This window comes from Calonectris borealis, chromosome 9 (genome assembly GCF_964195595.1).
Source record: "Calonectris borealis chromosome 9, bCalBor7.hap1.2, whole genome shotgun sequence".
Lineage (NCBI taxonomy): Eukaryota > Metazoa > Chordata > Aves > Procellariiformes > Procellariidae > Calonectris > Calonectris borealis.
In genome coordinates this window covers 6,131,204-6,153,833 of record NC_134320.1, presented here as the reverse complement: position 1 = coordinate 6,153,833, position 22,630 = coordinate 6,131,204, and the positions used below count along the sequence as shown (strand labels likewise).

General features: G+C 48.3%; 1 protein-coding gene across 11 annotated transcripts in view; it reads right to left on the bottom strand.

Moving 5' to 3' along the window:
• The window catches only part of ST6GAL1 (ST6 beta-galactoside alpha-2,6-sialyltransferase 1), a 47,438-nt gene that overhangs the window by 5,368 nt on the left and 19,440 nt on the right, over window positions 1-22,630 (bottom strand). For 5 of the 11 annotated variants that reach the window (XM_075158108.1, XM_075158105.1, XM_075158104.1 and 2 more), the window contains exons 3-6: window positions 15,387-15,473; window positions 10,561-10,688; window positions 8,751-9,432; window positions 4,734-4,831 (exon numbers count right to left, since the gene is read on the bottom strand). In XM_075158108.1, coding sequence (XP_075014209.1) covers window positions 4,734-4,831; window positions 8,751-9,381 — 729 coding nt within the window. In that variant the 5' untranslated portion in view covers window positions 9,382-9,432; window positions 10,561-10,688; window positions 15,387-15,473. Of the gene's footprint in view, window positions 1-4,733; window positions 4,832-8,750; window positions 9,433-9,727; window positions 9,875-10,560; window positions 10,689-15,386; window positions 15,474-22,630 lie in introns of all 11 variants that reach the window. The other 6 variants (XM_075158112.1, XM_075158111.1, XM_075158114.1 and 3 more) reach the window with 3 other exon arrangements.

Genomic DNA, 22,630 nt, shown 5'->3' with positions numbered 1-22,630 from the left:
TTGGCTTTATCAAGAACCTTCATTTGAACCAAAAAAAGTCTGCACGTGGGTGGTTTCTCCCGAGCAGCACGAACTCAGGCAGCCAGGGCTCAGCGCTGGGCCAACTTGCTGCAAGAGCATCGGTGCAAAAGACAAGAGACCACGGCACCCCAGCCGACCCTCGCGTGAGCCCCACCTTGCCTCTCCAGAGCAGGGTGATGCAACTCGGGCAAGGGAGAATCTTGCGAGAGCAGCGATGAGAAGGAAAGCACCACAACAGCAAAGCACACGGGCTAGAGACAGCATCAGTGGAGACTGCTCCACCAGAGGCTTTCCCAAACGAACAAAACCAGACAGTTCCAACAGAGAAGCTGCCCTCTACAGCCTGGACACAACCGTCACAGCTGGTGACACCCGAGGGCAACCCAGGTCTGCAGCAAAAAGCAAACAGTCAGAATCAAACGAGACAGGGACTGATCTCCTGTCCTCCCCACCCAAAGGCATAACCCGTACAGGCATAGCTTGTAAACATCTGCTGAAGAAAAGCATCATCATAAAAATCAGCTCCCATTTGCCCTGATTTTCTCCACGGATCTAAGTAAGAGCTAGCCCATTTATCCTTCAGTATCCCGGCTGTCCCCATAACCAGAGCACAAGGACGCTGCGGCCAGCCTAGAGGCAAATTATTCCAAAACTGAAAAGGGTTTCCTCGCATCTGTTCTTAACTCTGTGGGATTAGGCTTTGGCCTTGATCACGTGTACTGCCTGGTTTCATTTCCTTACAGCAGCTAAAATACCTCGGCCACTTGTTAGCTGGAGCGTGCTGGGTGAACTTCTGCCACGGGTCCGTGGCCACCAGAGGCAGAGGCAAGGAGAGGGCACGGCAGCTGGCACCAGCCGTCCCCTTAGCCAGGTATGAGTGGGATGGAGCACCGCAACGGGACAGGGATAGGGCAAGGAACACGGGCGCTTTATTTTCATTTCCTTGTTTCTCTTTAAAGGCTAGGTATCTTTCAGGAACTCTTCTGTTGTGAAACATGTGAAAGGAGGATTCGAGAGAGACTGAGCATCAGGGAAAGCAAAGGTCAGGCAAGCAAAGCCATGCGAGAGGCAAGCAAACCCCTAGAGAGCTGTGATAGGCACAAAAGCAAAGGGATGAGAAATGGGGGGGGAGCACTTCCACAGCCACAAGGTGTTTGCTGTTTCCTTCCCCACACCACAGAGCTGGTCCTTGGCACTACCAGTTATCTGCCTGTCACTTAATCTGTTTGCTGGAGGAAATCTGGCTCCCCAGGCACCTTTAGTGCCTATTTGTTCTGTTTAATAGCGACTGATTCTTTCCAAGTAGTTAAATTCATTTAAATTGCTACATGACTTATGTGTCTTGCTCAGCTTTTTGATCCGAATTAGTTAACGGATGTATTGATTTCCTAGTTAATTTGTTCTTTAGCCAACTCACTGTTTAGCAACTATCTTGCCAATAGAGCCCCCACCCCCCTGGTACGTTTATCGACCGTATCAAAATGAGTTCCTTCTCTCTGGCTACCGCAGTCAATGCCCTGTAATCTAAACATGCTCCCCTTTCCCATTACACTCTTACTCCGTTCCAGTGGTGAGCTATCTCCTTTCTCTTCCTCCCTGCAGGCTCGTTAGTGCCAGTAACAGCAAACGCAGCCAAAGCGGAGAGTGCTCTCCATGACAGCGAGAAGCCAGCCAAGGAGAACTGTAAACAAGGGCTGGGAGGAATGAGGTACTCTGGTCCTCGGTCAGCTCTGCAGAAAGGAGTTGTGTCCTACCGAATGGCATTGGCACCCCCCCCGCACACTCTTCAGTCCTTATTTTTGCAAGATGCGAGCGCTTTCCCAGGGCAAATCGATGTCTTGCATAAGACTGCAGGAAAACATGCCATTAAAGGAAGTGGTACTGATGAACCAGTGAAGGTCTAAGAAAACAAGCAAGGCAATGTTAAAGAATATCTTTCTTTAGAACAACTACCAAGCTTGTGGACCTACAAGCCTATCCTCAGATCTGAGGATCCCAAATTTCTCCCCCCCGCCAGTATCAATCTATTAATCTTTCCCTATGCACACAGATGTACAAGATACCCCACTCTACTGTTAAAACCATCCACCCCTAGATATGTGCTAGAGACTGGTCTATCTTCAACTGGTTATTAAGCAACTTAGGGCCACTGGCCACACATGCCAAAGGGCTACTACTCAATACAGGCTAGTTCTGACAGATTAGATTCAGGAGATCCCATTTCCTTCATTTTGGGAATAGACAGAAGATTGATCAACAGTAAGAGCCAAAATAAGAGCAGCCAAGCCACAATCCCATCCCCGCTCCCCGTGACCACTGACAACGTAAGAAAAGCCAAACACAGAACAAGAACAAATTACAGCTTTTCCAGCCAGTACCTGATGCCTGCAAGCAGCTGAAAACAAAATGCAATCAGGCAACCCACTAACAAGAAGGTTAAAATGATGTCGCCAAGACTAGAACAGCACTGAACCATTAAATGTGCAAATAAAAACACAGAAGAAAACAGGCTCCCAATCCAGTTATCCCTGCAGATAACAGGGACTGCAATGAGAGCTGTTCGGTTTAGAAACTCCAGAAGAGAGACTCCTGCACTATTCACATGGACAGCACCTTTTGCCCTGTTTAGCAGCTAGACCAACGCTGCATTTTCAGTTAACTTTCGCCTCAAAAAAGGCAACAATTTTGCTCTCCCTGTAATTGAAGTTTTCTATGGTGCCTCCATTCAGAGGGGATGGTGGCAGATGAAAAGCGTCACCCACGGCTGCAGGCTGATCTGCACGGATAACAGAAGCACCGTAACAACACGGCTGTAACTACACTTAATCCAAAATAAAAGCATCCACACAGAGAGTTATTACTGCTGTATTACAGCTGTACAATCATGCTGTTACCCTCCTCCCCGCGCAGATAACCCTGGGATCACACAGGTCACAAACATGGTTTTGCTGGTAAATGACTTCATATCACAGTAGGTTTGGCAATGAGCACATCCTCCAGATAAAGTTTTCTTAAGTGATAATACTTATCTGACATCATAAAAATACATACAGAAGGGAAAGATAAAAAAAAATGGAGAGGTCAAGCAGGGCAGAGGAAGGAGGATGTCAGCAGCCAGACACGTCTGCTCAAATTGGGTCAGAAAGGACGAACGGTCCCACATCGGATGGTCTAGCGCGGGGGAATCGAGGCAGCAAGCAGCACAGCAGGCCCCGCAGCAAGGGGGGAAGGCGAGACCCAAGAGCAGAAAGAGGCAGCAACAGCACAAGAAGCAAAAACATACTTCAAAAGACACAAAATGAACTAGGGAAACTGGTTACAAGCTAGCTCCACGTCCGGCCTTTCACCAGGACGGCCAAGCTCCTGCTTGAGAAACTTCAAACCTTGTCACACCCTGGACCCCCCACCCAGGAGCAGATGAGAAAACCCCAGGCCTATAAATCTTAGCTTTGGGGTGAGGAAAGGAAACTGCCTTTTCGGTTCTGGAGTACAAAAGCCACACTTCAGTCCCCCATCTCTGCCCCACTCACCCCCTACGGCCTCCTCCCCCTCTTCGGGGTGAGGGGGTGCTCGCACTCCGCGCTGCAAGGCCGCCCCAGGCCGTTCATCCATCGACCCCTGGCCTATTCGGTATTTTACTGTCCCGCTCCGTTCCCTCACCGGCACGACTGTGATTTCCTCTTCTCTCTGCACGTCTACACTTGAAAACTTCTCCCCCCGCTACGGGCAAACATGAAGGTAACAGCTATGTGGAAGAGGGTGCAAACACTCCCTGAGATGTACCTAGAGCAGCGAGGGTCTCGGTTGTGGGTCCCACTCTGCTCCCGAAGGGGTGGCATACTAACCCTGCTAACCTATGGCTAGACGTGGAGGGTCTGCTTCAAGGCCTGCGGAAGTCCAAAGAAAATTAGGAGAGGGACAGCCTCATACCTAGAAAGAGCTCTCCGAGAGTCAGGGAAAATTTAACTCGGTAAGCAAAGGTACTTTCTGCCGTGCTCTGCAATGAGGTCTGGGCCCTGCGACTCACCCAGCAGAGTCCATACCCCCTCCTGGCTGCGTGCAGGCTACAGCTTTAACGGTGGGTCCTTTGCCAATTGTCTTCAGTCATTTCACAGCCCTGGTTAACGTGTTATCTACAGAGTCTGCGGCATTGCTGGGCAGAAAATAAGCATTGTTCATTTCTCAAAAGCCAAATAAACTTCCTTCACTCTTCACCCCCATCTCTGGGGCAGGCACAACGCGTCTCTGGGCACACCTCGGTTTGCTGAGCAGCGTTGGCCGCTCTGCAGTGCCGTTCCTGCCTCACGCTCCCAAAGCGCGGCAGTGAGCATGCAGCTGGCCTGCCTGTACTAACAGAGAGGCTTCGAGCCAAGCCAAAAATCAAGTTACCTTGGGCCTGCCGTAAATTGCAAGCAGGCTACTGCAGGTTCGCTAGCACGTGCTAGTTTAACTGCGGTAACCTCAGATTTACCAACTGTCCCTTGTTACAAGGAAGGACGTTCCCATCCTATGGCTATCTGCTAGGGACAGGAGAAATCGGATGAAAAAGCCCTATTCTCCTCAACTTCATTTTAAAGACCTCCCAGCAGCAGATGAACCCAGAAGCCCCGCAGATGTTGTTATTTCAGGCTGCTGCTCACTCCCAGGCAGCACAGGGGAGGTACGCAGCCCTGCCAGGCTTGGCCCATTTGGCACACGTTTGTCAGACCTACCTGGGAGTTCACAAGACGAATTGTTGTCTTTTGCCCCACATCTTCTTGAAACCCCTTGATAGGAGCCCCATTGAATCGCAAGACGGCATCGTGGCTGTCTGAAAGCAAAACAGAGTGAAAACCCATGAGCTAACAACCGGTTTTTGAGTGATAGAAGAGACATGTAATAGGTTATTCACCTGCATTTCTAATACAATCTGGCTAGTCCCTGGCTTTCCACCTAACAGCTAGAAGTACCAAGCCAGATTCCGTGGAAGAAGTTGTTAGTCTAACTTAATGATCAATACACTTTTAAAAATCCACTTTTTTAAACTACAATCTGCTGGCAGGCTGAGAGAGCAGCCCTAGCATTTGCTCTGCACGGAGGAACATGGCATCTCCCTCCCTCTCCCTCTTTTTCCTTCCAAACTGGAAGGAGATAGACTGATATATAATTAATTTACAATGTGGCTGGCTGCAAACTAAGGAACTAGGAAATAATGGCGAGCCAGCGTCCTCTCTTGCAGCCTGGAGGTTGACCAGCCTAAGAAACACATATAACAACCACAGTGGAAACTGAAGCTGCCTTCAGCCTGCCAGTGTACCTCCCACATTACAGAAATAAAACCACCGCTGTGCATTTAACAGGCATGGCTTGTTACACGCCTTGGGATTCACTGCATTTTCCTCTGCTGGCATCATCTCTTAAGATAGCACAGCATTCCTCCTGCACCCTCCTCTGCCTCGGCACAGCGGGCCAAGCTGCCGTAATGCCGCGGAGCCAGGCTGCTGCTGCGGCACAGAGAGCATATGTGCCCATCACCCCAGCACCGCGGCTTCTCCATACCTCCTGGCTAGATTTGGATAGGAAACCTTTTATGTGATCAGAGGTGTTCAGCCGCAGGAGCAGGACCAGCTCCCCCGCCTTCGCACCAAGGCCGCGCGACCACAGCTCACACCAGCTGCCCCTGGGTCTGTGGGGAATTGCCGAGCCCCCAGCCAGGCCAGAAGGGCTCGCCTGGTCCGGAAAGGGGTCTTTTCGAGATCATTTTCTTGAAAACTGGGGTATTCTTATAAGCAATGTTGGAGGATCAGTAATCACTGGCAGTGAAGACTAGTTTCTCAGATGCTTTATTCTTATAGACAAGTGGATCTTGTTTAGAGCCCTTCCAAAGCAACACATGAAACCCAGAAAGGTGATGTTTCTGAAAAAAATGCGTCCACGCTGAGAAGCAGCTGTGTAGTTACCACTACAGACCCTTAACTCCACATTTACCTTGCATCAATGGAGTACAGGGTTATAATTTCTCCATATAACTTCAGCCAGACACCAAGCGTTATTAAGCCCTAAATCTGCATTTTAAAAGGGTGTTTAATGACTGCACAAGCAGAGTAGCTGGCTCTCTGAAGCACTCTGTCTCCGGGTGGTTGTGCTGCACTCAGTATTTTCCATATCGGATTTTTCACTGGCAATTGATAACCTCCAATAACCCCAAGAGCCCAGTAAGAGAAGAGCTGCTTGTTGACAAGCTTCTCCCTGTTCTGCTCTGCCAGCCTCCCTTACATTGACTCATTTGATATCTTAACATAATTACACAGAACAAGTATTTCCTGGCCATTTAAGGAATAATAATTCAGCAATCTGTTGTGCTCATCTACGCAAATGCTTCATTTTAAGCCTGTCAGATATAGTACCTTTTTGGCACCTCCCTCCAACAAAACCACGGCTTTTCCTACATGGAAATATGTCAGGTGAAAACTGGAAAAAAACCGTACATAAATACACTGAATACTCCTGAATCCTTCAATATTCTCCCTGCCCAGCTCAAGGCTGCAAGTGCCCAAAACTCTGCAGAATCACTAGCAGAGATGATTGCTTGAGCAGAAAGGTTACAGTCTGCGACCCAGGCGTGAGGAACGCCAGCCAGGGACACCAGCAGGAGTTAATGGCATTCGCCTCGGGCACATTACACAGTGACCTTTCCAGCATCCATCCCTTGTGATCTGGAACAAACTGGTGCTTCAGTTTCGGGGACAGGCTCAGAGACCAGCTGTAGGAACAATGAAATGGCTTTCCACATCTGACGTCCTCTCAGCTGTGCCGCAGCCAGAACACAGCCCATGGAACTTCTTGGTTGCTCCGATACCAAATCCAGCGCTTGCATGGACTGCATTACAACACGCCGTAAACACCATCCTCAGCTCTTGAGAGGGTCTCCTTATGGAGGAGCGAGCAGTTTTATCAGAATGCTAGAGTCTAACAAAGACACCCTTGGGCACAAGCCAGCTATGTCAGAGGAGTGTTCAACAGAAGGTCACTTCTGTGGAAACCTTTAGCTGCTGAACTTCAAGAGGCACCTAAATAAGCCAAGACAGGTACTTAAAAATAAAAAATCAGAATTGGCTTCCCAAGTCTTGACCTACCTGGCCTCAAACACTTGTAAGAGGCGGAAACAATTACATCAACCAACTCCCACCCGTAATTTTTAGCAGGAGGCAATGCTATCCTGGTTAATACCACCACCGCTACCTTTTTCATCACATCTTTCATAGCATTTTAACACACTTCAGACTGTTCAACTTCATTCTAGCGCCTGCCCACCGGCTCTGTGGAGCACACAGGAGTTTGGAGGCGAACTTTCGAGCAACTACGAGAAGAAAGCCCTGACCTTCCCATGAGCATCTGGGGACTACGATTCTGAAGGCTTTGCCCAGGTCGTTCATGAATAAAGTATTAAAGGGCTACTTGTTTCAGAGGATGAAGGCTACTTCCAGCTTAGTGCAGCCCAAAGGGACCTGATCCAACAGACAACTTATGGACACACCGAAGTCTGCAAACAATTTCCACCAGAGAGAACACCCACAGGCTTTAAAACTTCTGCAGTGAAGCTGCAGTTCAGCAAAGTGTGAATCGTAACTGAGCCTCGAACAACAATTAATGAAGAAAGCTGAGGGAACTGCAGGCACAGGAGAATTTTCTGCCAGGCACAGGAGAATTTTCTGCCAGGCACAAAATCCTGAGTTGACGGCTGGAGAGTTGGTTTCCCCTGCATGCTGCTTTCTTAAAGACACAAAATGCTTTGGTATCAAAACATGCTTCTTTATAATCCACAGTACAAGACCTATGTTTCAGCATTTATTAATTAATACATTAACCTCAGATAAATATGGTCAGATAAGACTTTCCAAAGCATCACCAAACTTTGTCTAAAGAAGAGATAAAATAAAGCCCTGTAAAGTTATTCCATGGTCTCCTGCGCCACTCAAACTCAGCCACTGCCTTACGGTTCAGAATGAAGCAGTGCCACTTTTGGAAGGCCATGAGCAAGAATTACAGCGTCACTGAGGTTGGAAGGGACCTCTGAAGATTGTCTGTGCTCAGCCCCTCTGCTCAATGCTAGGTCAACTAGAGCAGATTGCTCAGGGCTGTGTCCAGTGGGACTTTTTTCCCTTTAGTGTTTTCTTTTACTTCTTTTCTGAAGAATTCTTTCTGAATAAAAAAGTTCTGACCATTGACCGTGGAATGAGCACATTGGCATTACTCAACCCATTGCAAGTCCTCTCAAGAAATAAACACTTGAGGAACCAAGACCTCTCCCTGTGTTAGTGCTACCCTCTGGTGATGCCAACACAGTCATGAAAATTGGAAGGACCAGCTGGCATAGAACTACCTGCACATAAGTCATGTCCTCTCAGCTCAACCCAACCCATTCCACTCCCTTGGGGCTTGCCCGTTTTGGTCTGCCCAAGGTCTAAGGCTCACAGGCACTGTGATCTAGGGCATCAGAAGGCAGCCTAGGCTGTGCGGTGTGTACACTCAGAGAGGACGGGAGTGTCTGATCATTACTCCCATCTCCTCCTAGGCTGTAATGTTCACTAACTTTAGAAGAAGTTTAAGGATAATATTTCAACTTATTTTAAACACCTTCGTGACCACAGCAGAGACTCACTGGTAAGAGCGTGACAGTAGGTTACTCCTATTCAGCATAAGTTATAAAACAATGTTATTTGAATTTATGTGAATAGAAAGATACCAACCTATCTCTTGTCCCAAATGAGATGATTTCAGAGACCCTGCTGAGGACACAACAGCACAGCGACCCAGGCGGCCCACTGTTTCATTGAGGCTTTTCCCTGGTAGGTATTGCTGCCATTCGGAGGTATCAAAAGGACCATCTGATCCCTGTATCATGGTCACGTTCACCCTGTCCCGTAGCTGGCAGAGCAGCTTCTCTGGGCTGAGTTTAGCAGTGTTCCTCTTTCCGTTGTAAGTCACGTTGTACTTGTTCATGGACAGGTAGTTTTTTCTGACCTTCTGCAGCCTGGGTATGAGATTTCTGGATGAACTGTCCTTATCCCATACCTTCACAGAGTCTGCTGCTTTCTTGGACTTTTCTGCTGTTCCAGAGGTGATGCCTTTTACTTTGTTGTGGTTACTAAACCAAGTTTTGGGTATCTGACCCAATTCACTGGCTGCTTCACGGAAAAGGCCCTGTGGTTTAAGTGGGTTCCATTTTTCCGAAGTCCTGTGAACCTGCAAAGCATCGCTCTCGGTCTTGAAAGGAACATAGTAGCTTCTTCTCGTCTCTCTCCACAGGCAAACCGTCAGAGCTACCAGTATCACCACAAGAACACACGTGAATTTTTTCAACACATTGACGTGAACCATAGTGTACGGTGCATCCAAATGGGACACTGAACACTGGGCAGGGAGCTGGTCCTGGGAGAGAGGAACACACCTCAGTCAGGGCTGCATGCACAGGCATGCGTATATATAAATATCAGTCTGTGGGCAATGGGAGGGGAGAGGGAGAACAGAGGGGCAATTTTAAAATTTCAAGTCGTTTAAAGATCTCATTTCAAAGTCCACCACCTCACACATCAAACGGATAGACTTGAGCTGGCCTTGAGCCATCGCATGCTATGTAACGGTGATCTGAGGCCACTGCCACTCAAACCATTCTTCTATTCCCTTCCACAAGTGACAGTCAAGTTTAACACAGCCAGTTTCATACCAGCAGCAGGGCAAGTCTCCACTTTGCTTTCTTTCACCTCCCATCTCAGCCAGCCAATATCCAAATCCCACCACTAGCATTTCCAGAACTGAGCTTCTACTTGACCATAGGCATGAACACTAATGAAGCACATAATGAGGTGTATAACTGTGGAAAAAAAAAAAGCTATGAGCTCATGAACACCTGGAGCTTCACCAGTCTGGTACTGACACACTTGGTGGCTTCACAGGGAACTTCTGCAAGCCTGCAAGGGGCTAAGTGCACACCCAACATGAAACCTCACTGAACAGCTGCTGGGAGCCAATTAACCCACAGTAGGGTTTGAGGCATGTTTGGGTTCATAAATGCACTTTGATAAACATTACTCAAGGCATGTTACCCCCGGAGAAAGCAAAGCCAGACCCTGCTGTCCAGCACTGCCTGTCCTCTTTTGCGCTACCTCATACAGGCAGACACCTCCAGCTCCCATCGTGTTATAAAGGGGGCAATTCAATAGAAGCAGTGCCCAAAGAGCAGCTCAACCCAGGCAGCACAAGGGGCTGGTGTAGGAAACGTATGCTGAGGCATAAACACCTCGTGAGCGGCACACGGGACCACAGAAGACAGCAGGCCAGCTGCTCATTTCCCTACGTGGCTGCTCCGGGATGCGTCCAAGAACGTGGGAGCAGTGCAGAGACAGCACGTGTCCCAGTGCTCCTCAGGAGATGAAGACGAGCCGATCACTAACCCATCCGAGAGAGGCACTAGTAACAACTCCCTCCTTGAGCAGCTTGCTGAAAGCCAGCAGCGCTGAGCTGTGGTACTGAGAAGTGACTGAGCTACCAACACTCTACATGTGGATAAAGCAGCAGCTCTCCAACTCAAGTCATTTTTGGCTGTTGGCAGATTTTCTTCCCAGGGTTTAAGCAGGATATCCCAAAACACAACAGTTCTGTGACACACTGAAGAGTTCAAGAAACACCTGTAAAAAAAGAGGGGGAAAAAAAACCTATTATGGAAGAACCTCGTGGAGATGAGCAAGTATTTCTCAGATAAGCCTGCAGTCCCACAAAAGCTGTTACCCCAGGCGTGGAAGGGCCAGCAGCAAACACATTAACATCACATAAGGCTTTTAAATGCTGAAATGCCCACTCAAAATGGGCATCTTCCTTCTTAGCCTGAAATCTCCTCTCAGCTAAAGCAGGAACCGGTTCGCAGGCTGCCTGCTCTATGCTCCCACCAGACCAACAACCACAGAGAAGGCTCTGAGCAGTGGATGCACCTGTAATACAGTGAAGGAAAAATCCCAACGCTGATGCTTAACACAATAAACGGGAAAGGAAAGAAAAGCTAACTTTTCCTAGGGAAATATCTTACTGCCTATTCTTGGGCGATGAGGCACTCTTCCTCAAATGCAGAGGAGACTCCCTGCTTTTTTGGAGCAAATGAGTTGTATGAAAAGTTGCTTTTATAACATGTATCTTAACCCACAGGTGTTCACAAAATAGACAAATATATTTTAGACTTTACAGCTTCACTCTACCAAGGAAATGCAGCAAGAAAAAGGGAGATTTCACAGTATTATACAATTCAAGAAGTAACTTGCTTTTGCAGGAACTCTGAGTCAGTACAATGCCACATAAGCTAAATTACAAATGCTACCCTTCACAGGATTAAATACTAAATTATTAAATCATCCTAATCCTGACTACTTATATTTTCTTTTAACTCTATTAAGGAACTCAACTTGTTTTCTTACAGAGCACCCCACAATTAAAAAGCAAACATTGTTCTACCTCCAGTTCTTAAACAACAATAAAAAAAAAAAGTTTCAAGAAGCACAAGTCATTCCAGCTTTTATTGAAATAATTTCCCCTGCCTTGACAGACCATCTCACTTTTCATTTGCTTGAGAAGCAAGCGCTAGAAAGGCACGCTGAAGTCTTTTCAGCCAGTATGGTTTCAGATGCAGAGGTACAGCGGTCTGGGGAAGGGGGGGTGTCAGGAGGGGATGCAGGACATCGCTGCGCTCTCTTCTGCGAGGAGTTAACGCAAGCTTCCCCATGCTGTTTACAGTTCCTCTTCTGCTGTGGTCTCTGCAAGACACTCTCCCCCCTGCCTCTCCCCCGTCCCCTCCGCAGCTGGGGACCCCGGCGGGCCAGCCCGCTGGGTGCCTGCCTGGTGCCCGCCGGAACAGAAAGAGCCACCTGAAGGCAGGAGACTGCAAAAGCCATTTGCTAAGGGGGAAAGCACCGCTGAATCAGCCTCCACGCTGTCAGAGGCTCTGCGGGCAAACCACGCTTGGACAGCAATGTTTTCCAAATCAAGGGACAGAGAAACAGAGTTGTCCAGTGTCAGCTTAGGACAGAACTCTGCGACACCTCCCTCCGACCACGCTTCGTGCAGCCCCCAACCTGACTTTATTCAGCTGTGCTTCTTTACACAAGATGAGGGGCTGGCTTCCAGGAAACTCAACCAAGATCTTCTGCGCAGGCAGGACAGAGCCTCCACGCCACGGGAGGTGCCCCGGCTGCCCCGCCGCCCTGCAAAGCGGAGCTCTTCGCTCTGGGCCCTCGAGGGCTCTGCCATGCTTTTGACTTCAGAAGCCTCTCCTGAGGGGTTTCCAGGTGTAGGCTGTAGCAGGCGCATCTCAGTACCATCAGCTCTTGTTTCCCACGGCTAGGATAATCTAGAGGAGCGGCAGGTTCATCGTGGTGGAACAACCTCACAGCTCATTGCAAGTTCCTGCTGGGACGCTCCTGCAGATGCCGCAAAGCCGAGGATGCCCAACAAGCCACAACACCTCCTCTCCTGCCCGGGCCACACAAAGGGACCTGGAAAACTCACCTTCAGCACTCAGCACAACGTGATCCCCACCTTTGATGACTGTGCATGCTGCTGCAACCTGAACAGTTATTTTGTTTTGATTTGTAAGTTGGCAAGGTAGGTTCTGCAAGCAAGTACATTTTAGCAGAGCCACAACATTTCAGGGTACCTTCTGTTCACCATGGATTCACTGCAGTTCAGTTTAATTATTACTACTACTTCACATGATATGATTTTACTTTATTTGCCCAAGTAGCGTCCTAACATGAGGTCCCTCTCAAGCGTTCTGCCACCAAACGTCTTCTGCGGAGCGGGAAGGCAAGGTAGGACAGCCCACAAGCGGTGCTCTCTTTCCGCACCCTTAGGTAAGTCACTTGTGCGCTTCTGTATCACAGCGGTTAGGGCAAATGTGCTCTTCTGGAGGTGACGGAAACTTATCACCTACACAAAGCACAAGGTGTCAGCTATGAGTACCAAGAAAGAAAGGGCAAAAAAATCCCCCAAACCTATAAAAATACTTAAAAAATTAGCTGCTGCCTTCTTGAAACCTAGAGCCTGAGGCGGCTGTGGGGTGCAGCACTGGCCGGCTGGCTGGCAGGCTAAGCCCACACAGCAAGTCCTCTGGGGGTAGATTAATCCTGTGCAGAGAACAAGTGAGTGATGCGGTATCTTCAAGGCAGTCAGGGAATTATATACTGTCTACACGCTCTTATGCTTAACCTTTATTGTCCAAGTATCTCACTGGACTCAGGTCTTAATCATTAAAGCACAGAAGACAAAGTCCTGCCGCCTCTCACGTCCCAGACGCTGCTGTCCACCCGGGGAGCTGCAGCCAGCAGTGCCCTGGCAGAGACCACCAGGCAATCCCCATTTCCACAACCCACAGCAGATTTACCCGAAAACTGCTAACAACAGTGTCTTCACCTCATTAAACAAAAAGTCTTTCAAGCCCTTACCTGTCTCCTATAGTGACCGACAGCAGATACACAGAGAAACCACATAAGTACGGACAACCGTAGGAATATATTTCTCTTCCAGTAAAGGCACACAGCTTCCAAAAAGTTGTGTCATCAGCTGTACCAATGCCCATCCTCTGCACATTTGTTTAATTGCTTCTCACTCACATTTCCCAAAACAGCCCGAGGCAATGAATTCTGCAACCCCCACCATGCAGAGACAACCCCTCCTCTCTCCGCTTCACACCGGCAAACCAGATCGCACCGACAGTAATCCTTCTGCCTTCATTTTCTGCATGTCGTTCGTGGTTGCACTACCTCTCCTAACACCCTCCTTTCCCCACTTTTTTTTTTCCAGGCTGAATCCTACTTGTTCCAATCCCTCCTTGCACAGCAGCTTTTCCATACCTCCGCTCCAGCTCTCTTGGTCAACTTCCCCGGCACCGTTTGCAGCCCATGAACATCCCTCGAGGCAGGCACACCGGGATACCCCAGCTGCACACGCTCAGGCCACGTGGTCCGGCAGCAACATAACAACAGGGCTGCTTTGTTCTCCTTCCAAAACTTCCTCCACTTCTATTTCCCTTCCTGACTGTTTCTAAGGCCTGAGCTCTAGGCTGTCGGCAATGACTTCAGGATATTTTGCAAGCAGCACTGACTCACTGAGAGTTGTCCCCAGCACAGGGCAGAGGGCAGGAATAAAATACGACTAAAGAGCATTATCGTACCCCTGCTAGGACAAGCTTCCTTTGCCGTTGCGCTGCCCAGCCACCCAGGATCGCCGGAGCCCTCCGCAGCTTCTCGGTGTTTTCTCTGGTCCCGACAGCCCTCTGAAGACAAAGCCAAGCCCATAACCTAGCCCTTCCTACCCGTTATCGCTGCTCAACAGTGGAGATCTCGGAGCAAATCCCTGTGGGACTTCTGTGATGTTGTGAAACCTGACCGCGTGGTTTCCTACCCGCTAGGCAGTCACTAATCCAGGACAGGAACTTTCTCATCCCATGACAGCTTAGGGTTTGGTTTTTTTTTCTGAGGCTCTTGGTAAGCAATCTCACCAAAACCTTGAAAATTCAAGCATGCTGTTTCCCTCTCCCCAGGTTCACTAACTTCTGAAAATGAGAGAAGAGGAAACAGGCAGATAGATTTGAAACGTGACTCTTCCGCAAACAGATGATGAGATTTCTCCATCAATTCTTATGTATTCTACAGGTGTTAGTTATTTTTATTGTGTTTACTGGTCTGAAGCAATGGATCCCACCAGAGTCCCTCTGAAATGCAATCATGTCAAATAACACCTTTATTTTAATTTAAATGACGATTTGAGAGATGCAACCCCTGCGGATGGGCGCATGCAGGGATCACATCCACCTGTTCTGCTATGCTTCTCCTCGGTCCCTCCGTTCATCCATCAGCATCACTCACCTGCAGCTTTCTTGCCTCTGATGTATGCACAAAAGCTTTTTACTTTAGCAAGTTGTTCCTCAGTCTTTTTTTGGGTAATGTGATAACGATTTCATATTTAAACTTAGAGCATTTACATTTCTTTCCAGGTTTCCTTCATTTATGCATTTCCATCTGTACCCACAACTGTGCTGTGCCTAAATACAAATCAGTAAAGCTTTGTTCCCAGCTTTTACTGGTGTATTTTTGAATGTTTTTATGCTCCCCCATATGAACATTTTACACTTCAACTGCGCCTTTTTATTCTTTTTTTGTATAGTCTTGGTACTAACCCTTTCCTCCACCCAGCACCCTCTGTAAAGCGCCTGTGAAGAGAGCAGTGGCTGGTAGCAGAGGCAGAACGAGTTCACATGAAAGTGTGTGAAAAGAGGATGCCTAAAGAGGAAAGACATGGAGGTGTAGGGCAGGAATCCCTCCATTCAAAATAAAATAACATACCTAAGGAAACTGAAGAGGAGAAAAAAAACTGGGATTCGGGAAGTAACCTTGAATCCACATCTGCTCTTAAAACTCCCGATTCCTGTCCTGGGAAAAAAAAAAAATTATCAAGAGCCTTTATAGTATAAAACAAACTATGATCATACCATTTTGCAAATGAAGAAGCTATGCTATTCATATACTCGATACATCAGACGAAAAGTGATAATCCATTTGTTCAAGCTAAAGATCTGTCCCTGTGGAGCTGCGTTTCAGATCTCTCTGATACTTTATTTAGCCCGGCCTGTTAATTCAACTGTGTGTATTTCAATTTTGTAAATATACAAACAGGGAAGACTCTCTTCTGGCAGTTCTTGGTTTTTTCCCCTGTGCTGTGCTGTGAAAATAAAACATCTGTTGAACCATACATTTAAGTAACTTCCAATGCCACCAAACAGAACAAATAAAAAAGAAGTGGAGAAATGAGGAATTTTTACATGGAAAATGGGGAAAAGAAGCATTTTAAGTGAGGAACATGGTTAAATTTCAGATGACGCGTTGAGGAGTGTCACTTGCTAATGAAATAAATCATTCCATTAGTCCTGCCTGCATTAAAAATCTCTTCATGTGCCATAAAAAATATGCTGCTGTCACTGCTGAAAAAAATCCTCCAGGAGAACAGGAGAGTCAGATTTTGGGGGGAGGCACAGGGGAAAGTTTAAGCATGTGTTTCATTTTGGTTTTACGTGTCAACAAACATTGGGATTTAATAAAGGCAGAAGCCTCCATTTCTGGCTGTGCCAGCCCTTTATTCCCCCTCTTTTCTGAGGTCCCCTGTTGTTTCTGGAGGGTGGCTCTGCACAGCCGCACACGGTCTCCCCTTCTGCCCTAATTAAAAAGCAGCAGTTCTGCTTTCACTTGCCGCAGATGCTCTGCCAGGCACCTGCAGAACCGCTCGGCCACCATCGGCCGCCGAGACCCAAGGCACGAGGCGACCCGCGCTGCTGTGGCTCCCCATCCCCAGCGCCCGCCATCCCGGCAGGATGCCTGCACGGCTCTGGGCCAGGACCGGACCACCCAGGGCATGGTCTTAAACGAAGTGCGTCTGTGGAGCTGTAATAAACCACTTGATGTTAGCCAGACATAGGCGATGACAAATCCACTCCAGCGCACCTGAACCAGGTAACCCCGGCAGTTAAGGACAGGCCAACAGTTATGGCTGCGGCAAGAAGCAGTATGCCCAGCAACACCCACAGGGAGGAGAAGCAGCTTTCCCACGGAGTGAGCCTCTCTCTGCTGTTGTGCTCCTGTCCAGACCAGGAGCGGACACAAACATGCACGTGGGGGGGCTGTCTTCAACACCAACGTACCAAGAGAAGACGGCAGGGGTTCAACAAACAGTGTTACAGCACAGCCGTGCTGCTCTAATAGCTGGTGACTGTGAAAGGGACGGTCCTCCTCTCCCTTTGCCTACCTGTTTAGAGACTGGCATCCATGGAGGGACGACCTTCAGCTTCAACAAGTGCATCACATTACCACCCTTCCCTCCAACACTGTCAGGAAAGCGGTTAACACCAAAAAGCCTATCTTCTCCTTCTGCAAAGCCACAAGCTCTAACCATCGCCCTGGACCAGCAGTAACAGTCCCTGACCCTGCTGGCTAAGGGAGAAATGGGCTACTGCAGGGTCCTTTGCAGGTGCATGAAGAGAGAAGGACAATTTAACTCTTAGGACAGGAAAAAATAATTATCAAGGCATGCCATGGTGGAGAATACCACATACATGTTTCTTGCTTGGTGGGTTACTTGCCCAGAGGGACGGCGTGTTTATGAGCTCTGGAACAGGACCAAGCTCCCGGCTGGTGGGACGAGCACCTCTCCATTACAAAACGCTGCTTCCTACCCCACAGACAGACACCTGCTCAGTATTCCTTGTTAACAGCAATGGACAGGAAAGACACCCCACCCGTGTGAGGTGCCGGCGCGCCCCAGGCAAGCCCCGGGCTCTGGCAGCGTGTTCCCGTTCGGATGCGGTCAGACAGCCACCACGGGAGCTTTCAGAGTGCAGTTCAACACTGAAGCCATTTCACGATGGGCACATGCCCACGGGAGCCTCACTCAGCAAGACATTTGGAGACCACTGCTGGTAACAAACCTTTTCGATTTCTAAAATTGCCAGTTTATGTTCAAATTGAAGAAAGAGAAAGAAAGTGCATCATACCATGCATGAACAGCACCAATTCCCAAAAGCGCTGCTTCTCCTCCCGTACCCGGACCCAGCATCACGACTTTACAAGTGAGGTTTTTATTATAAGTCAGCTTTATCGTAACCATTCCCACACTGAAGCCAACAGCAAAAATCCCCCACCACCACCTCCCCCAGCTTTAAAGACCAGGGTGCGATCACTCATTTAGGACTATTTACTTTACATGGAACATTACACCGTCAAATCAAACAAATCGCTTCTTCATTTCCCCCCAGTCATGTGTTTCTTTACAATGTTTATCTTTCAAAATAGGAAGGGAGCGCTTCTTTATTTTAAATTAGCAGCATGTGGCAGGTCAACACCTAATGCCTCTGCAAGTATCACCACAAATTCTCCACCATGGCAGGCCAAGACATGTAATTGGTATTCCATGGCCCTAGGACAAGAAATACACTTTGTGCCAGCTGCAGCTACGCTACCCCGCAGGATAATATTTCTCTGATGCCAGCCTTTTGCAGGTGGGCGTGACGTCTTTCTGTCTCCTCAAGGACAACGCAATAACTCTTTACACTTGGTCAGTGAAGAAGCTAATTCAATTTAACCTAAGACAGTGAAATAAACTTGCAGAACTGTGCATTTACCATTGCTAGTTTTCCGTCCAGCAGCACTACTGAGAGTTGGTTTTCCTCTTCATACCCAGAGCTCATCCTTGCCAGGGATGGCAGGGCTGGCACTCAACAGCAGCGCTCCACCACGCCAACTTCACTGGAGGCCAGAAGTAAAATGGGAATTCTGGCTATTAACTTCAGAAAGCACTATTCAAACCCCTCTATGTTAGGCAAAACACTTCCTGCATTACATTTAAAATAAATTGGTTTTTATTAAGAAATCCATACTTTATAATGTAAGAGAGACATACAGATGTCAAGAGTGTTCATCAAAAAGTATCGGGTGCTGAGAAAAAAGGCACATCCTGATGGCAGTAAAGAGAACATTAGAATGGACACCCATTAGAGCCCTTCAAAGCAAGTAACTTTCAGGGAAATTGTAAGAAAAAATATTTAACAAGCACTTCAATTGCTTATCTGGCAAAAATCAAAATAGTTCCTTTCTATGCAAGGAACTTGAGGCATGGAAGACAAGTGAAAACATCAAAATTACAGTTAACTATTTTGTCTCTGGCAGAAAAGCAGGTGGGAAAAACACGTTACAATAACCAGATGTTTCTCCACAAACCAAAAATGCTTGCTTTTGCTCTCCACAGCCACAGTGCTAGGTAAGCTAAATTGATACCGCTTCTACCACGCATCATCAGTTCCACTGGTTAAACCGAGACTGCAGTGACCAGAGGAAAGCCGGGTATAACTCAGCACAAGCTGTCGAGGAAGCCCTGGTCCAAGTTCAGTGTCAGGCTGCAGCAGAGCAGCCGAGGTAGCAGATACGCAGAAATCCATATACCCCAAAGTCCCAGATATCGCTCGAGCAGCAGCAGCCAGGTTCTCAGAAGTCAAAATATTTGCAGTAGCAGATGTCAAATACACATTTTGCCAAGGCACGTCAGCGAGTCAGGTCCTCGCGCAGGGGGCTCACGAGATGGCTGGACTTCAGACGTTAATAACAGCAAGTGCTGCTCTGCTTTTTTAACACAAGTCCGATTTATTCATCTGGCAACACTAACCCCTTGTAGCATCATTTCAACTCTATCTACCGTCAATAAGCCCACAAGAACATTGCCAGGGAAGTGACCTTGCCTGAATAAAATGCAATTTCATAAATCACAGGCAATATAAATGTATAGCACAGATCTGGGCACCTAGATATATTTAAATACATTTAAAGAGCTTAAGACACTCCTCCCCCCCCTCAGAGTTTCACATATGTATTTATAAAAACAGAAAACATTAATCAAACTTTCCTGATAAAGCCTTCATTTAAAACCTCCCTGCTATTTTCTTCCCTCAGCATCCCCCCCAGACACTTAGAAAAGGAAAACAGGTTCAATGGTACCTCCTCCCCAAACCAAGACTATGTCCTCTGCTCAAGGATCCAGCACGGAGAACGCTTTGCAGGAGCAAACAGGTGCCTCCCAAAGTGGCGTGCAATGCCCACTCCTGGGTGGGGTGGAGGACCTGGCACAGCCCAGCACCGGCTCCGGCTATAAGCTCCCAAACAGAGCATGCCCTGCATCTGGCAGCTCCATGGTGCCAAGTACAACCTATCCAAAGAATTCCCTTCTTCTTCCCCACTTACACGCCCTGACAGCATCCCAGTGACGGATCAGTGTGCTTATGGGCATGGTATCAAGTGATCTGAAGTGCAACAAATCTACACAGTTGCTGGAGGGAGGAAAACACCGTGCGTGTGAAATTGAAACACGTTTAAAGTTTACTGAGGTTCAGAGAGGCCAAGAAGGCAATAAAGGCCAGTTTAGTGTCTCTCCACTCTATTTAATGCCTCGCACTCCAAGTGTTTTTAGCCTTTTTCCTCTGTCAGAAGACCAGGTGTAAAGCCTGGAAAGCACTACCCAGCTCCTCTCCCCAAACACATCGCGCGCTTCCTACGGTCGGCACCTCAGGAATAAGTCCAGCAGCAGAGCTTGCAGATGGCAACTAGATGGATCCACCACGGATCTGAACCGCACACCTCCCCTCGGAGCAGGCTGCTCTCCCCCCTCCGGTATTTAAGACCACAGAAATCTCATGCACACGGGAGTTCGTGCCTCCACCACGAAGGATGCCAACCCATTCTGCCAACCCTGCGGCACGAGCAGAGAGGAATAACTTGGTCACTACCCACCGCAGCAAATCTGCAGGATATTGCTCTCCCAGGGCGTCACTAACGGTGGCCCATCTTCCCTGGGTTTGCCAGGGCAGAAGCAGAGCCAGCCACCCTCCCGCTCGCTCCTGCACCGCAGACAGGCAAGCGCGAACCGCGCGGGCTGAGCGTGCAAGCCTCGCACGCAGCACGAGGGCAGAGCAGCTGAGCGTGCAGGGCTCGCCGCACAGCCCCCGGCCAGCTGCGCGAAACAGAGAACGGGGTGGCTGAGAAAGCGGGGGGAAAAAAGCGAGACAACCAATGAACCTCGGCACAAATGTGTTTTTCATCAAAGCCAGGTAGCAACTTACAGCACGGAGGAAGAGATCGAGACAAATAATTCCAACAAAAACATAAGTTACTCCCTAAAGCAGTAAAGGAGGCCCCAGACATTTTCATATCTCCTCCATGCAATATTGGCTCTCGTACTGCTTTTAGCGTACCACATTCCAGCAGTCTTAGAGAGCTCTTCTATGGCCTAGAAAAGCCCTGTGAGCCTCCCAGAGCAATGAAAGATCTCCATCTCCCCCCAGGACCAGCCAGCACTTCGCTGGAAGAAGGGATGAGATATTGGAGGAGGGATGAGATACAGGAGGAGGATGTTATTGCCAAGAGCTCGACTCCTGCACACGAGCACGTCCACTCAGTGCCACCTGGCCACGAAGACACCAGACAACTTCTTTTGTGAAACTCCCCCCAAACATAGAAGCCGGGCATCTGTTGTGCCTAGGACAGATGGCTTCAAAAGAGGCCATTCTCAACCACCGATAATTTCCATTACTAGTTACAATACCCCACTCCTCACCCCCACCTTGTTTTCTAAACAAAACTGCTAAAAATTGAGCCATTTCCTAGCAAATAAGAGCTGGAGGGCCCCGAGATGAGCACACACGTAACAGCATTAATTCGCAGAGCTCATGTCCCAAGAGAAACCCAAGTTTATCTGTACTGCAGTTTTTGTTTTTATAACATCACCAATTGGTTCTGTTTAAATATTGAAGTTCTTCCAGCATTTCACCGTATCAGTCAGCTCTGTCCTCAGGTCAGCCATTTTACAGCACTGCCAATCCTGACTTCATCTTTTTCACCAAGTAAATCCTAAAGAGAAGCTCAAAAAAGCACATGTGAAAAACGAGGGGGGTGGGAGGGGGTGTTCCTTATGACTTCTGTTAGCATCCTGCTGCTGGGAAATGCAGTAACCCAACTAGCTGGTGTGACCACTAGATGTTAGACCATTCTTGGAAAGCTTCTTTTTGTTGGGTTTCACCTGACTCGAACCCTCTTTGATCAGAAACCGCTTCCCAGCATGGATGGAAACATGGTACGTGTGGGGGCGATCAGCAGATCAGCTTCAATGGCGCAATCCTGACCCAAAGTACATCACTGAAGTAGATGCCCTCAACTTCAATGTTAATCAAATCTACGCTGCACTGCTCTCACTCAGGGAGCCTAATCCCCAAATCCACCCAATTCTTTCCAGCAACACCTCAACAGCCCAAACACAGAAGGCCAAAGTGCTTTGCTGGGGCTTCCCCACCGCCAAAGAAGGAAACTGCGCCGCAGCATCAAACACTTGACATTTGGTTGAAACAAACCTTTACAAACCAGGGAGAAGGTGCAGAATACTGCAAAACTTGTCTCCGAGATGGGGCTGTGCAGCGAACACTATTTACAGTCATCTCTTACGATAACCAGCCTCGATGGACTGCATGGGTAAGTACAAGTGCCAAAACCATCCACATCCCAGCAGCAGACACGCTTCTGTGCAGACAACCTGGCAAAACCCAGCCGAGGTGTTCCACGTGCACGGCGGTGGCTGCCAGCTGTGGGGGTGACTCACAGGGTGCCGGGGGGGCACACGATGCCCAACTGCTTTAGAGCAAGACGGGGTGTTTCCACACAGCAGTGATCCCACACCACACGGTGCTCAAGACTGCGAAGGTGATCTCATGCCACCTCTAGCACGTGCCCAATTTATCTGAGACAAGGCCATTTCTTTTTGCTGCTCAACACCTGATCCAAGCTCAAAGTGGAAAAGCACTGGGCTTAAAGTTCACTGGACTTCAAATAAGGCTGACTTTTGATCTGGCTAAGTTACTCATTCATTTTATTTAAACAAATCTGCCTACTTTTACTCCAGTAGCTTTTAAGGGACAAGTTTTTGAGTTTTTTTGCTGAAGGGACCCTTACCAGCGGTGTACCTCACGCTCTCTTCCACGATCTCTCCCTCCAGCTTCTCAGGATGG